The sequence below is a fragment of the Miscanthus floridulus genome, chromosome 14, assembly GCF_019320115.1.
Source record: "Miscanthus floridulus cultivar M001 chromosome 14, ASM1932011v1, whole genome shotgun sequence".
Lineage (NCBI taxonomy): Eukaryota > Viridiplantae > Streptophyta > Magnoliopsida > Poales > Poaceae > Miscanthus > Miscanthus floridulus.
The window spans coordinates 57,799,214-57,813,936 of record NC_089593.1 but is presented as its reverse complement, the minus strand read 5'-3'; the positions used below and the strand labels follow the sequence as shown (position 1 = coordinate 57,813,936).

The following is a 14,723-nucleotide window of genomic DNA, read 5'->3' as shown; positions in this document are numbered from 1 at the left end:
TCTTCTTGAAATTTCTGACAATATGATAAAAGCATTCTCTTTGATCTGCATTTAGGAATACATTCTTCACTGCATTCTCCAAGCCCTTGCAAGCATCAGAACAAACAGCAAGCAGTGGAGGATCACCTATTGCCTTCTTTAATTGTTCCATGAACCAAGTCCAGTTGTCTGTGTTTTTAGAAGCTATGAAGCCATAAGCGACTGGATACATCCAATTGTGACCATCAACTGCTACAGCTGCGGCCAAGTGACCATTCCACCTTCCATTAAGTGTTGTAGCATCTATGCTCAAATGAAGCCTGCAACCTTCTAAAAATCCATCAATGCATGGTTTAAGAGCACAGAAAAACGGTGGAAATATATTTGACCATCCACCTCAAGTACCTCAATCTCAACGACACTCCCGGAGCACCGCTTCATTACCTCGGCCTTCCACCTAAATAACAGCTCAAAACTCTCTTCCCATTTAACAGCTCAAAACTCTCTTCCCATTTAACAGCTCAAAACTCTCTTCCCATTTGCCATAAACCTCTTCAAGAGCTCTTTGTTTACCCCGCCATACAGTGTCATATGCAATTTGACACTTGTGATCTGTCTCCAACTTCTTTTGCAATTCCTTAGCACCAATATTTGGATCAACTCTAAAGATACTTACAACCTTGCTAGCTACCCACTTGCAAGGGCAATCTTCATCACCGGACTTGCAAAAAGCCCTATATCTCGTCTTACATGACTTCTCTACTCCTAAATTGAACTCCTTATTGATGGCAAATTGCCGCACTGCCAGCTTGAACTCCTCCATTGTTGGGTACAGTGTTCCTACCTCCATGGATGGGTTGTTCTTATCATATGAAATGACCATCTCACCTGGTATGGCATCACTAGTAGGAATGGCAGCACCATCAGTATCTTGCCCAATCTCATTATCATTCCCCTCTTCATCCATTCGGCAATCAAAGCCTTGTGCAGGTATATTTGTTGTGCCCTTCTCTGTCAAGCCTAAAAGCTCACAAATCTACGACTCACTCATAAGTGCAATACGACCTTCGTCATCATGTGTCTCCACTATTTGTATCGTATCCCAATCAACTCTTTCCATATTTTCCATATGATCTACTTGGGACCTAAACAAGTGAAATCAACTGTAACTAATGTGTACTACTATCGTGGTAAAAAACAAACAGAAAGCATACAAGCATATATACCTTTGCACTTCAAGAATAGGAAGGTTGCACTCTACTGTCGGAAGAGGAGCAATTGGAAGCAGCGATCTCGCTAGGGCTAGAGCAGTGGGCATGCCTTTTACCGGCTCGTCCAGACCTTTTGCTGGACCTTCTACTTGCAAAAATGAGGCATAAATTAACTAGATAGTAGCAGCATGTGCATATTTTTATTTATCAGGAGGCAAATGCAGAAGCACCAAACGCAGGTGTTTTGAGCAATTGTAGCAAACCATCCTAGAGTAATGCATCCACATAGCTAACAACTTTTTATTCCAACTTGGAAACAACATTAATATAACCCACCAGATAGAAATATGAAGAAAACAGTGCATGCAAAAATCACAGACTTAATTTGGAGAGCGTGCAACATAAGACATCATCTCTACCTGTGTATCAACTGAATATGCAAAATGATGTCATCAAGAATCTTTTCAGAACATGAATTTATCATTCCCTCATAGTTCTAATTTATTACCGTTGGTAATGCTCCACTGTGAGTGATGTTTGCTAAAAGAATAAAGTTCTAACACCTGATTGGCAAAAGGCGACGAGTACTATTACCTTGTATTACAATGAGAAGCCATTTAGATGTAACTGATTTATTAACAAATTAATTGTTCTCCCAAAATCATGGAGGGCTGCAATTGCAAACATGGCTCAATCAGATCAAAGTCAAAACTGTTTACTCGATGCTTACTTTTGTACATGATGTTGGGGGTACCAATGCTCAGTGTGAAAACAAAAACATAACGGAAGACACATACCTGTACACGTGTGGTTAGGAATATCCACATCAGCTCTGTAATCCAACAGATCCCCAGCAGCTTGTCCTAACGGATTTGTATCTGCAACAAAATGTTTAGGCGATGAGATCAAGGAATCTTTGCACGTAAGACATAAGAGAGAGAAGGGAACGACTGAATCGCGGAGCCAAGTGCAAACGCACGCAACGGCGGACAGACCGAGGCACAGGCGGCCAGGCCAGGGCCGGCCAACGTGGCCACGCCTGAGGGCAGCGCGGTAAGGGCAGAGGCGGCCGGCGGCCCTTCTGGATCCGGTGGGGGCGAGTTCATCTCCTCCATGGGCGGCGCGTCGAGGAGGATTGGGCGGGCGGCGGCAGTTAGACGAAACGTCGGACTCATGCAAAAGGATACGTAAGGCCAGAAGGGTAAAAGAGTCAATTAAGAAGCAAAATACATGTATTTTGATTACCAAAGTCAAGAAATACACCAAATGTCATATAAAACAAAGTGCCAACGTTTCAAGTGTTATTTTAGCGAAGTCGACGATTGGAGTCCTATAATAGCGAAGCCCATTGTTTCGCATCCTATAATAGCAATTTTCTCGACCAATTCATCAACCTGAAAACCAAAACATCTTTACATTGTTCAACTAGAGCATATTGTTTACTGAACAACAGGCGAGTCCAAAACCCTGGAGGAATGTGATGTGATGAAAACGACACTGCACCATTGCAGGCAGTAGGAGAAAAACGTCGATGAGACCGAAACCTGCATCTCCTCCGCTTGTGTTGAAGAATCATCAATCAAATACGGTGCTTCCCAAACGTCGAGGAAGAAGCAGGAAGGAGGACATATGTCCAACTGGAACCATTTTTGCAGAAACCATGATAGCTGCAGAGACCTTGTTATTTGGACAAACCTCAATGTGTCTTTGTCAGGATAGCCTCACGCATCAACCTTTCTGGAGCTGTAGGGTGAGTTAATTGGGAAATTTTCATAAGATGAACTAATATTATCTTTCTGGACAACGATAAGTGGAGTGAGAAGTACCTGTCATGCCCCCTGTGAAAAGCTTAAACTGAACCATCACTAGCCTGATTAGCATCTCCAGGCCGTCAATAACCGTGGCTCCACACGCTACAGCTTCTCGGAGAAGTCTAGTCTCTCTTGGCACGAAGACCGCATCAAAGACAACGGCATAGGATTTTAGTGCTTCCTGCAGGATTATCATACGTTGTTACACGAAATTAGAAAAAGCCAGAATATACTGGTAACAGTTGACGGTTCAATTAGGCAAGCGAGTCTGAGACCTTAGATAGAAAATTTTCATCGACATTTGGATGCATCCCCACAGATGTTGCGTTTGCAAGAATCATCCCTTCCTCGGGATGGTAGTTTTCCAACTCTGACAGGGTCAATGCAGTCCCACCAATTATGTTGGCAAGTTCTTGAGCTCGTGCTGAAAAGTTTGAAATCTCAATGCAATCAATCACATTTTTATCTTACAAAAGGATATTAGGCGGCCAAGAAAAGTTTCAGAGCAAATAAAATGCTAGAAAACATGACTAGAACATAATGGAAATTCCAAAGGCTAATAAGTGCACATTGAATAAGCATCTAGTCTATAAACTGGGAATAATCGCTAACTTTGGAGTTTGGATTTTGGACCCAAAATAGGTTAAGGTCTGCAAGGCCTAACTTACAAATCGTGGCCTCATTTTAAAAATCAAATGCACAAGTTGTCATAGTCATAGAGGAGTTATATCTAATGTGAATGCTTAGCTTTAAATTTGTTGAGTAGAATCATCCTGAAGAAGTAAATACCAAATGTATGGTTTGCAATCACAACTCTTGCTCCCTTCTCTTTTGCACCATATGCTAGTGCTTTCCCTGCACCACCAGCCCCAATAACAACAAAAAGCCTTCCAGCCAGTAGCGAAGTGGTCGAATCTGTTGGCTGTGATGCTGCAAATGGGGTTAAAAGGCAGTTACACGAACCATATATAGATCAGCAAAATACAATATTGTAAGTGGTGGCATGTGGAAACCTCTTATTCCATCCTCAATAGCAGAAATAGCACCAGAATAGTCCGTATTGTATCCTACAAGTTTTCCATCAGGCCATCTTACAAATGTTACTCTTGGTGTGTGTATTTTTCTCATAGAATTCATAGGGGAAGAAATGGGAATGAAATTACCCTGGCAATAGGGTCGACATCGTCACAGCACCTAAGTGCTGTTTCCTTATGGGGCATTGTGCAACTACAGTTCAATTAACTGGATCGAAGAAAGTATTGGATGATCAGACATAGGGGATAGACTATAAAATTGAGTAAATAAGGATATAGCAAAAAATCATTGCAACAAATTATGATTTTACCTGAAGCCGGCATAATCTGGTGCTGAGAAGGTAGAAAGAAACTTAACCAAGTCATCTGACAAAAATGGCAAAAATACAGCATCGAAACCCACTGATCTGAAAGCTTGATTTTGCACAATTGGGCTTTTACTATGGCTAACTGGATTTCCAATAATACCAGAGACCTTAGTATCTGGGCCTATCTGCGTAATTTTGTACTTATTTATCAAGTCTGATACCGTCGGCTGCCCGGGGGCAGATTCTTTTCCTTTCTCAAGAGATGCAAAAGTAAGGTATCCGCCATATTTTGCGCAAAGAATCCGAGAAATAAAACCCCGTTCTTTCATCACCAGCCCAATGATAGGCACCTGCTTTTCCTGCTCATTATTCAAATAAAAAGATAATGTGAACTGGGAATCATAGAAACTGAAAAATGAAGCATTGAAACTAACACATAGGATAATATCTTTTTGTGTGGAAACCACTACACCATCATTTGTGCATATCCCTAGTGCAATCTTAACATCAGATATATGATTCATGGAAGGAGGCTTTGAAAAAGAAATTTCCCTCGGGTGAAATATTCCCTCAGAAAATAAATAGTTCAATGGCTACAGGCCTACAGTCATCATGTGAATTGCTAAATGTATATCCTTTATGGCTTTATTTGTCCATTTTGTATATGACTTCATATTTTTTATCTTATTCATGTATACCACACTAGGGGCCTCCCTGAATGGTTTCTCCTAAAACATAATCTTTTTTGGTCTTAGTCATAACAGGTCAGAGATTTCATTACTGCAGTCTTGAAATGTGAGCATTGGATCTGAGGAAATCCGAAAGTGTAGCAGCCTAGCCCCTAGCTCTCCAATTATAATCCGTGTTTAGTCACCAGCAAACCAGCTATATTTACAACAACGTACTTGCTGGAGATTGGAAGTGCACTAGATTGTTTTAGAATTAGCACAAACCTGGGAGTGCCACGGATAATTTAGCAAAAGTTCATATCTGAGTCAAGCAGATTTTTAAGGACACATAATCTTTATGAACCTAAGCTAAGGGTCAGCACTAGATGGCATGCTATGGAAAAAAACTTGGATACACTGAAACTCACTTGGCAATGTGCAAGTACTTGAAACATTCCTGATGTGTCTACAATGTCAACAGCAGTGGTTGCAATTTTCACAATGTTGCTTGTATCTGAGTCACCAAATTCAGAAGTTCATGTACCGATGGAGTGCTCTCGTAGTCGTATGTTGAAACGATGAGCTTACAGTTTTGAGGTTTCTTCCCTGACAAAAAATTCATAAATTTGTCGGCAACCTGCAGAGCAGCATCGTAATAGTGACCAAAAGGGAACAGATTCACTTGTCCTGAAGACATGTATTTAAGCACAAGAAGCAAACTGCATCGAAATGTAATCCAACTCTGAACTCTCAGATATCCAATTCAGTAGTACTGCACACATAAAGCTATGAATTCACCAAGCCTCACAAAATGGTTCTGAAATCAACTGGATAAGGAGAAATTCTTTGCCCTGCAAGCTAGTCTTGTGAATTGTGATAGTCTGAAATGAAATTAAAAGGAGTGAGGACGGAGCCAACCTTGAACTCGATATCAACATATTCAGCTCCCAGGAGCCAACCTTGAACTCGATATCAACATATTCAGCTCCCAGCTCCATTGCCAGTAGAAGCGCCTCAAACCGTGGTTCATCTTCGCCTGCGTACTGACCGCCCTCCCATTTCGGCCTGCGCAACCAAAACCAAGAAATATACATTACTTTCATACGAGATTAACTGGGCAAACACATATTGTTCCTCTGATGGTACAATAGAAACACAATCTGAAATTTACAAAGAACAAACATTTCCCCCCATTCAATTCTACTGAAACCAGCCAGTTCTCACAGAATGCGCCAAGGAGGTGTGTCTCAGGAAAGAAGATGCGATGCAAGAACCTGTAGGAGACGATGACGGGGAGCGGACGGGGCTGGACGAGAAGCACGGGCAGGTCCCTGCGCGGCTCGAAGCCGTCGAGGCAGCCAACCTGGAGCTCCGCCACGTCGGCACCGAGCGCGGCCGCCGCGGTCAGTGACGCGCAGACCAGCGTCGGCTGCCACGCCGCCGGCGTCGAGGTTGCTGCAGTCGCCATTGGCACCCGGAGCGGTGGCTGGTAGGAGCAGCTTGCCGCGGAGGAGCGCGCTTAGCTCTGCGGCAGAAGAGTACACGTGGCGGGCTGGGCTGCCTGGTACACCATATATAAATGTGCCGGCCGGCGTTGCCTTTTCCCCTAGCGCCTGGCGGCGGCGGCGAAGTCCGACGTGGGTTTTGGCTGCCGGCCCCCGCCGGCTCTTTTGGCTGGAGGTGGGACCTCATTTTTGTTTTTAAGAGGACTGACGTGCTGAAGTGGGACTGTCACGACTAGACGGGCAACGAGATTGTTGCTCATCAAAAGGAAGTAGGGGGCGTTTGGTTTTTTAGTTGCTCCTAAAATTTATGTTATATTAAATGTTTAGAAGCTAATAAGGAATATTAAATATAAATTAATTATAAAACCAATTACATAGATGGAGAATAATTTTCGAGACGAATTTTTTAAGCCTAATTAATCTATCATTAGCACATGGTTACTGTAGCACCACGTTGTCAAATCATGAACTAATTAGGTTTAAAAGATTTGTCTCGCAAATTAGTTGCAAATTGTACAATTAGTTTTGTAATTAGTCTATATTTAATATTTTATACATGTATCCAAACATTCGATGTGACAAAAATTTTAGAGTAAGGGAAGGAACCAAACAGGCCCGTAGAATGGAGGTTGCCCATCAAAATCAAAAGAAAGTTTAGGCACATAAAAAACAAAAGAAAGCTCAGGGTCAGTTTGGATGCCAAAATTTTTTGGCAAAATGCTACTGTAGCGTTTTCGTTGTTATTTGGCAATTAGTGTTTAATCATAGTCTAATTAGGCTTAAAAGATTTGTTTCGTGAATTTCGTCTAAACTGTGTAATTAGTTTTATTTTTTATTTATATTTAATGCTTCATGCATGCGTCCAAAGATTCGATGTGACGGAGAATCTTGAAAAATTTGGCATTTTGGGGTACAACTAAACAGGGCCTCAGCCAAATCTGAAACCCAGGAGAGGAGGAAAAGAAAACATAATGGCTCTGTTCGCTTGTTATAATCCGTATTTTTCAGCTTGTTTTTTTAGTTGAAATAGTGTTTTTCTCATAATAAATCAGTCGAAACAGTATTTTGACTTGTTTTTTCAGCGAAGCAAACGAGGCCAATGTGATTAGAGCAGTAAAACAGAACAGATAGCAGTGGAAAGGCAAAATCCACCCTTTTACCAAGAGGCTGCACACAGCACACTCCTAGCATGGTATAGAGCCCGCGCCAATGAGATAGTGGCACATGGACACTTCACCAAGGAGATGGCCACTCTTGCCATTGGACCATGCTAAATTGCTAGGACGGTGGCACGCAGATGTACCCTGAAAGCTCCTAGCGTAGCCATTCTTGCCACTGGGGCATGCTAAATTGTAGGGATGAAAACGAATCGGATACGGACGGATATCACCGATATTACATTTGTTTTTATATTTCTGTCCGAATTCGGATTCGAATACGAATAGTGTCAACTATGTCGGATAGAATACGATTGGATATCGACATCATAAATATGCGATTTGAGTATTCGGATACGGATACGGATACGGTATCGGATGTTGGATATCCGGACTCGGATACGGACAGATCTCAACCCCTCTAAACGGATTCGGTTTCGAATACGGTCGGAAAATATCCGTACTGTTTTGATGCGTGGATGTACGAAAGTACCCTGGAAGCTCCTAGCCAACTACTGGTCGATAACATGAGTTGTACCCACTTCATGGCATTCCTAGACACACGATAGAGATCGGATGGAGCCAGTCGATAACATGAGTTGTACCCACTCCATCAGTATGTTCGTTTGTTCGTATACGATCGTAGATTATAAGCTAAAACGGTATTTTTCTTTCACACCAAACCAGCCAGCAGTAAATAATCCACTATCGTTTACGACGAAACGAACAGGCCGCATGACATTTCTAGCCAGACGATAGGGATCGGATGGAGCCAAACAATTTTTACTAGCATGGACACCACCAATGGCCACCAACGCCAGCGGCTCTCTTGGGGGAGATAATTCTTGTAGTTTTTAAGATAATGTTTGGGACTGTTCCACTCTATGTTTTTCAGTTTCGCTACACATTTTAGCCAAACAGGTCCAACTCCATGCAGCTCCGCTCCAAGAAAAAAAAAAGTAGAGTTATGAGAGCACCTAAATGATGCTTCACAAACTTCAGGTTTTTGTGAAGCCGCTCCACGGTGGAGTTTGTGAAACAGAGTTCGTGGAGCAGTCCCAAACACACCCTTAATATGGGTTCATAGACTTATTTTTGCAAAAAAAATTGTAGTTTTAAATATTTGAGTTGTTTTGGAGATGCAACGCATAATACTATAAAACTTCAACCCCTTTTATGTGACTATGGCATAGATCCATCACAGACTGAAGAATTGTTAGAACCCATGGAAATTAGTAAATATCGCCCCACCATAAAGAAAAGAACCAGAGATTTGAACCCTTTTTTATTTTAGACCAGAATTGCGCATCAACTGCCAATTCACACCCAAAACAACTTCAGAACAGGCTACACACTCCCTTAAGTCCACTGTCCACCCATCTCGTTCACGTTTCATCGCTCGTTTCATCTGCAAATACACAAGCTGATAGCAGAATGGTACATTGTTGAATTTCAACAGAGAAAAAACGAAGTCTCGAGCCTATTTTCACCATTTCCTGTCGACAACACCCATGAACAGTCGCACTGGATCAGTCGTGTCATATAAAACTGCAGCTCACACACCACCATCATTCATCAGGCAGTGACTCCTCCATCCTCTGAGTGATCAAACGAACTGCAGCGTTGGCGGCCGAGAAGGGGCCATGGAAGCTCTCCTTGTACGACAGCTTATCCAGGTCGCCCACCATCTTCAGCAAGATCTCTCCCAGGTCAGACTGCCCCGCTATCAGGGACTCACGGTACGACCCTGCGGCGGTGCTGCTGATGTTCACGTTGGACGGCTCTGGGCAGTACTCGTCGTCGAGCCACTTGTGTAGTGTCTCCCTCAGCCATTCAGATTCCTGGTGATGATCATCACAAAATGGAGGTAAGTTCCTCAGGGATTCTGAATTCGTAGCAGTGCCTAAGTTCCATATAACCCATGATGACCAGGCAGACGGGAATAGGTAATCTTTTTTTTTTTTGTTTCCTTTTTTCCTTTGTGTGCTATTACAAAGCACGTCAGTTCTGTGTGTTCGAGTAAAAAAACAAAGCATGTTAGTTTCGGTACTGCACGGTAGGCTTTTAGTTCAGAAAAAAAAGTCCAAGTTTTGCTGCTTAAGTTCCATATAATCCATGATCAGGCAGACAGGAATTCATAGTCCTTTTTTTTCTCCTTTGTGTGCTATTACAAAGCATGTTAGTTCCGTGTGTTTGAGAAAAAAACACAAAGGATGTTAGTTTCATGACTGCACGATAGGCTTTTAGTTAAGAAAAAATCGAGTTTTGTTGTATAAGCGCCTCTCCAGAACAAGGATTTGAACTTTGAAGCATCATCATTCAAAGAAAAGCACATAAACGCCTTCACTTATGAGCACTGCAACATTCTACTTGAGTTCAGTTACTGAAAGTTATATTGTGCATGTGCAATGAAATAGTAAGTTCTGTCAACTGATTCTAATGCAATGTGGCCATATGGTTTCTAGCTTCGACTTTCCCCATCCACACCGTGAATTGAGACATCCCAAGAGACATTGACATGGCCTGATAAGGGGGCAAATGTGAGCAGCCAGAAACCCAAGACACAGTGACACATACACACAGGTATATGAAGTCTGGAGTCTAGACACATGAACAGCACGAACTGAGCCGTGCACGATGGTTTGATGTGACGGTATACTATCATCCTACAACATAACCCCTGCAAATTTCATTTGAAGTGAGAGGCATCAATCTGCCCCTTGAGCGTAGTCTGTTCAACACTACTACCCTAGATTGTTTACCAGAATACCAGTACCTAAGAACTGGAGGGGGAGCTATAGCAACCACCACGAGGCTGCGAAAAGAATCGGTGGAAAAATTCAGAGAAAAGACCAAATTGGGACCGAACCTGCGCTGCTCCTGCAGGCGTCAGCCAAGAATCGGGCACCCTCAGCTCCTGCACGCGTCTGTCCTGCTCCCCGCCGGCGGCTCGGAGAGGCCACCGGGGAGGATAGGCGGCCCGGACGGAGGCGGAGGCCGGGAATCGGGTAGGGTTGTTGGGGAGAGCTACGAAAAGTTGCGCTTTTGGAGGGGAAGGGGAATGGGGGCGGCCATGGAGGAGAAGGGCAGCCAAGGAGGTAGAAGATGACATTTTTCTCTCTTTTCTTTTTCTTTTTTTTTTAAAATATTGTCTATACTTTTCAGTGGTTTGCGTTCTTCAGGGGAAAATTGTGGATTTCATTTGTTTCAAATCCAGACTGTCACCTTCCAAGCTTCCTTCCGTGCTGGATCCTTCGGAAGTTGAGTGACACTGTTCTCCCGTGACAATTTGCGCCCGATGCTACAGTTCTTCGCTGGAAGTTGAAATTTTGTAATGATATCATGATGATTTTATAGGTAACAGTAAAATTTCCCAGATGGGTTAAATTATTTTTAATGTATTCCATTAGCCCTAGTTTTCTCTCATTGGAAACTTTGTTCTTAATCCTGTCTTTAATCTGATTTATAACTCAAGTTGTTATCGAGCAACCACAAAGCTGAAAATTCATTAAAGCTTGTGGTTGCAGTTAACAATATCATGGGGAAGCACCTGACAACCTGGTATTTGCAAATCTGCATCCCAAGCTCAACAATTACTGCATCTGATACAGACTTTCATGTGTGTGACTTCCCAAAAATCAAAAGCAATAGTAGCAGTGACTCTTCATAACAGTTCATTGGTTTCTCTATAATAGTACAACATACAAATGGAAAGTGGAATACATTTGTCTTCATCTGCATCATGTTGACGGAGCATCTAATTTACCTCAGCAACATCAATACAAAATCTCATCTTGAATCAACAAGAAAGAAGGTAACATGAACAATTTAACATAGAACAGAGATCGAATGCAAAGTCGTCGATCACAAGGTTGACGGATCTAGACGACCTTCGGAGGTGCCTCCAGCATAAGCTTCTCAATAAGGTCCGCGGCATCCTGCACCGTTGCAATGTCCTGTGCACTTGTTTCGTCGACAGTTATGTTGAATGCCTCCTCCAGGCCCATCACAATCTCAACCTGCAGGAGAAAGTTGGCGATGTTAAAATGCTGCTATTTTTTTTGGGAGCTACAGTCAATTTTGATACAGAGGGATTACCGTATCCAGTGAATCAGCACCAAGTTCAGCGAATTTTGATTCGCCAGTGAGAGCAGTCCCATCGGGAAGAGCCAGCTGCTGCTTCACTATACTACAAACCTTGTCAACTGTCTCTTTCTTAGCCTAATCAATAAACCAGAGAATGATGATATTTCAGATCGCTCTTCAAAAAGATGTTACTACTTCACAACCGTACGACAGTACAGTAAGCGCATGCCGACAATCTCAGAAACAGGCATATAGCTGTCAAGAACCAGGTCACACTCTTCACACTATCTAGTAGTTTGTACTTTCTATAAAAGGGCGTACCCAGTGCAGAGAGCTCCCGCTCTATGCGGGGTCTGGGGAAGGGTGCCAGTGGCAAGCCTTACCCTCGCCTATGCAATGCAAGGAGACCGTGACTCGAACCCGGGACCTTCCGGTCACAGACGGTAAGACTCTACTGCTTGCACCAGGCCCGCCCTTCTTGTACTTTCTATAACAAATAACTAAATAATTCCTTTTTTTTTTGCTAACTATACAAAGAATTTAATTTACTTATAGTATCTTGTATGATGTTAGTGAATGAAGGTAACCATGAGAAATATGAACAGCTACTACAAATAGGTTGTTTCTTTATCCACCAAACACTTTTAGAACCAGAACAAGTGTTGCTAGCAACAAAGAATAAAATGATGCATACCGAACAGCAAATCTTAAACCGAAGAGAACTTGGTCTTGAACGGATGGATACAGAAGTCATCCTGTAGCTCTGGAAGGAAACCGAGCTCCGGCTGGAAATCACATTTGTCACCTGAAATGGACCAAGAATTGTCCCCATAAGTGGATTGTTCATATGCACAGAACAGCATAGAGTACAATAATGAGAGAATGGCAATTGACACTGAAACAAGATTGACATAGTGCATGTAGTGCAAATACCCTTTTCTAAAAAAGTTACAACCTGCTCCTACTCTCGTACTGGATGTTCAATGAAATTAAAACCAAACAGCAGATTTGGAATGGGAAGTCCTTAGAAATCGGAAATAAATACTAAAATGTGTACATCAAGAGAATATAGTGAAGCTAACACATCACACATATTATATTAGTAGCATGATTTAAGCCTGTGATGTCTATGAAGTATGTTCACCTAAACTGAGAGACAGCTGGTTGCTATTTCAGGTATTCAAACATTATGTTTTTTATATTTATTTGCACATGCCTGTACCAGTTTTTTTTTCAGAAAAATATAGATATATGTAGACAAGATATAGAGCGGGGGGGGGGGGGGGGGGGGGGGGGGGGGGAACTTCTAAAAAGTCAACTGCCTTGCTTCCTGGCAAGGAACTAGGACCAGAACTTTTGAGGAACTGATCTGGTCCAGGGATTTTGAAATGCCTAAACTAGGAGATCAGTCCAGTAATAGACAAGGATCAAGATGTAACAAAGTTTTTCAAGCCATGTCTAAATCCAGATATAAATGTGTGGAACCCAACTATATGTTTTGAGATCCCATGACCATGATGCAGGACACTTCAGATCAAGCAAGAAAACACATGGCAGCATACACTTTATCAAGAAAGCTGGCATTTTCTATTGGCCTAGCACAGCAACATCGATGTGCAGAAGTAAAGCACTGGTAAAGAAATGCTCCTTAATTAACTTGAGCAAGATCTGAGGCATGTGTTGTCACTTGCTGTGCTAGGGTCACCCCTGGACCTTTCCTGCACCTTGTGGGATCCTGCAACATTTCACTAGCAGAGGTTCATTTTAAAATAAGCCATATGAACCACCGAGCTGGCACGGTGCTGGTTTCTTTAGTCACAACAATTTTGGAATCTTTGCAGGTTGCACTAAAATATGCAAAATTGTCACCATCTGTTCATCATCCATCGTGACAGATGGTAATAAACTCTCAGTGCTACCCCAGAAGTTAATACATGCAAGTTTTCTACACTAATCTAAGCTTTAATAAAGTCAATCTGTCACAAAATTACTACTATGATTCTAAGTTACTGCAGCGATTTGAAGGAAAACCAGAGTGAGTCATGCATCCATAGCATTGTGCGCTCAACAAGTACTATTCAGAGGCAAATTTGCCATTAAAGATCAAGGGAACTTTGTTCGTTAAGCTCGAATCTAATCGCAACCATGCAACCGAATCGAAACCAACAAAGCACCCCCAGCATCACCGGAAACTACGGCTACGGCATCAATCCACCCATCCATCTAAGCGAACCAACCCAAGAACCCCACAAATCACAAACCAGACGGCACGAATGGACTGAAGGCGCCGTACGCTCCTCGCATCAAGATTCAAGAAACAGTGACACAGCCTTATAGGCCAAGCTACGAGCTACGAGGTCAAGCCAAGAAGAAGTCCAAGAAGTGCGGACCTGGCGCCGGGCGGCGGCCGGCGAGAAGGAGGCGGCGAGGGAGTGCGCCATGCTCGCTCTCGGATCGGGGGCGGCGGCGGGAGTAAAGAGAGGCGAGCTGCAGTAGTAGTAGGCTAGTAGCAGCAGCTATCACAGCGCAGCGGTGGAGTGGAAGCGTAGTGCGGCGGTCGAGTCGATAGATAGATAGGCTTGGGCCTTGGGGTAGAAAAGCGTCCGTCCGGAAATGTCTGACGCTGCACGCTCGCCGCTCGCGCCAGCCACAAAATGGAACTGGAAACGAGGATTCTCGATTTCTTGGACGCTGGTGGCTCGATTGCTCGGGTCGGGGAGGATTGGATTTGCACGATGACGTGTACGTACATCTCAACTGTTTCTCAAGACACGGATATTTATCATTTATGACCTGGATAACTGGAGAACGAAAAGAGTCGTATCTGGCTGAAACGATAGTTTTGGGTTTATGCACGGAAACGGAACTGCAGAAGAGACGTGCAAAATAGAAGTTGCGGCAAAGCCAAGAAAGCTGAAATACCGTGGGCTCCGTTGTTCTAACTAAAATGTTGTGAGAGAAAAA

At 43.0% G+C, this 14,723-nt stretch overlaps 2 protein-coding genes and 1 pseudogene across 3 annotated transcripts; all 3 read right to left on the bottom strand.

The window, feature by feature from the left end:
* Positions 1-1,476: 1,476 nt before the first annotated feature.
* On the bottom strand, positions 1,477-6,677 carry LOC136504241 (bifunctional 3-dehydroquinate dehydratase/shikimate dehydrogenase, chloroplastic-like; annotated as a pseudogene).
* A 2,270-nt stretch (positions 6,678-8,947) lies between these two features.
* Positions 8,948-10,816, bottom strand: LOC136504239 (uncharacterized). The gene is made up of 2 exons (XM_066499094.1): positions 10,543-10,816; positions 8,948-9,514 (listed from the first exon to the last, which is right to left on the bottom strand). The coding sequence occupies exons 1-2, from the start codon at positions 10,783-10,785 to the stop codon at positions 9,242-9,244; spliced, it is 516 nt and encodes a 171-aa protein (XP_066355191.1). The 5' UTR covers positions 10,786-10,816; the 3' UTR covers positions 8,948-9,241.
* Positions 10,817-11,313: 497 nt separating this feature from the next.
* Positions 11,314-14,406, bottom strand: LOC136504240 (acyl carrier protein 1, chloroplastic-like). Of its 2 annotated transcripts, XM_066499095.1 has the most exons (5): positions 14,150-14,406; positions 13,417-13,494; positions 12,454-12,564; positions 11,772-11,894; positions 11,314-11,692 (listed from the first exon to the last, which is right to left on the bottom strand). In XM_066499095.1, exons 1-5 carry the CDS (start codon positions 14,198-14,200, stop codon positions 11,555-11,557), a joined length of 501 nt encoding a protein of 166 aa, XP_066355192.1. In that variant the 5' UTR covers positions 14,201-14,406; the 3' UTR covers positions 11,314-11,554. The 2 variants fall into 2 exon arrangements, with proteins under 2 accessions (XP_066355192.1, XP_066355193.1); XM_066499096.1 differs by lacking the exon at positions 13,417-13,494 and having other exon boundaries at positions 14,150-14,395.
* Between the last annotated feature and the right edge of the window lie 317 nt (positions 14,407-14,723).

Bases quoted from the DNA above. Each gene is read 5' to 3' on its own strand.
- LOC136504240 (XM_066499095.1), bottom strand. From the start codon at position 14,200: ATGGCGCACTCCCTCGCCGCCTCCTTCTCGCCGGCCGCCGCCCGGCGC. The intron at 12,565-13,416 runs GTTAATTAAGGA...GGTCCATTTCAG, and splicing joins ATGCCTCAGATCTTGCTCAA to GTGACAAATGTGATTTCCAG. The intron at 11,895-12,453 runs GTATGCATCATT...TTTATTGATTAG, and splicing joins GGTTTAAGATTTGCTGTTCG to GCTAAGAAAGAGACAGTTGA.
- LOC136504239 (XM_066499094.1), bottom strand. From the start codon at position 10,785: ATGTCATCTTCTACCTCCTTGGCTGCCCTTCTCCTCCATGGCCGCCCC. The intron at 9,515-10,542 runs GTTCGGTCCCAA...GATCATCACCAG, and splicing joins CGCCTGCAGGAGCAGCGCAG to GAATCTGAATGGCTGAGGGA.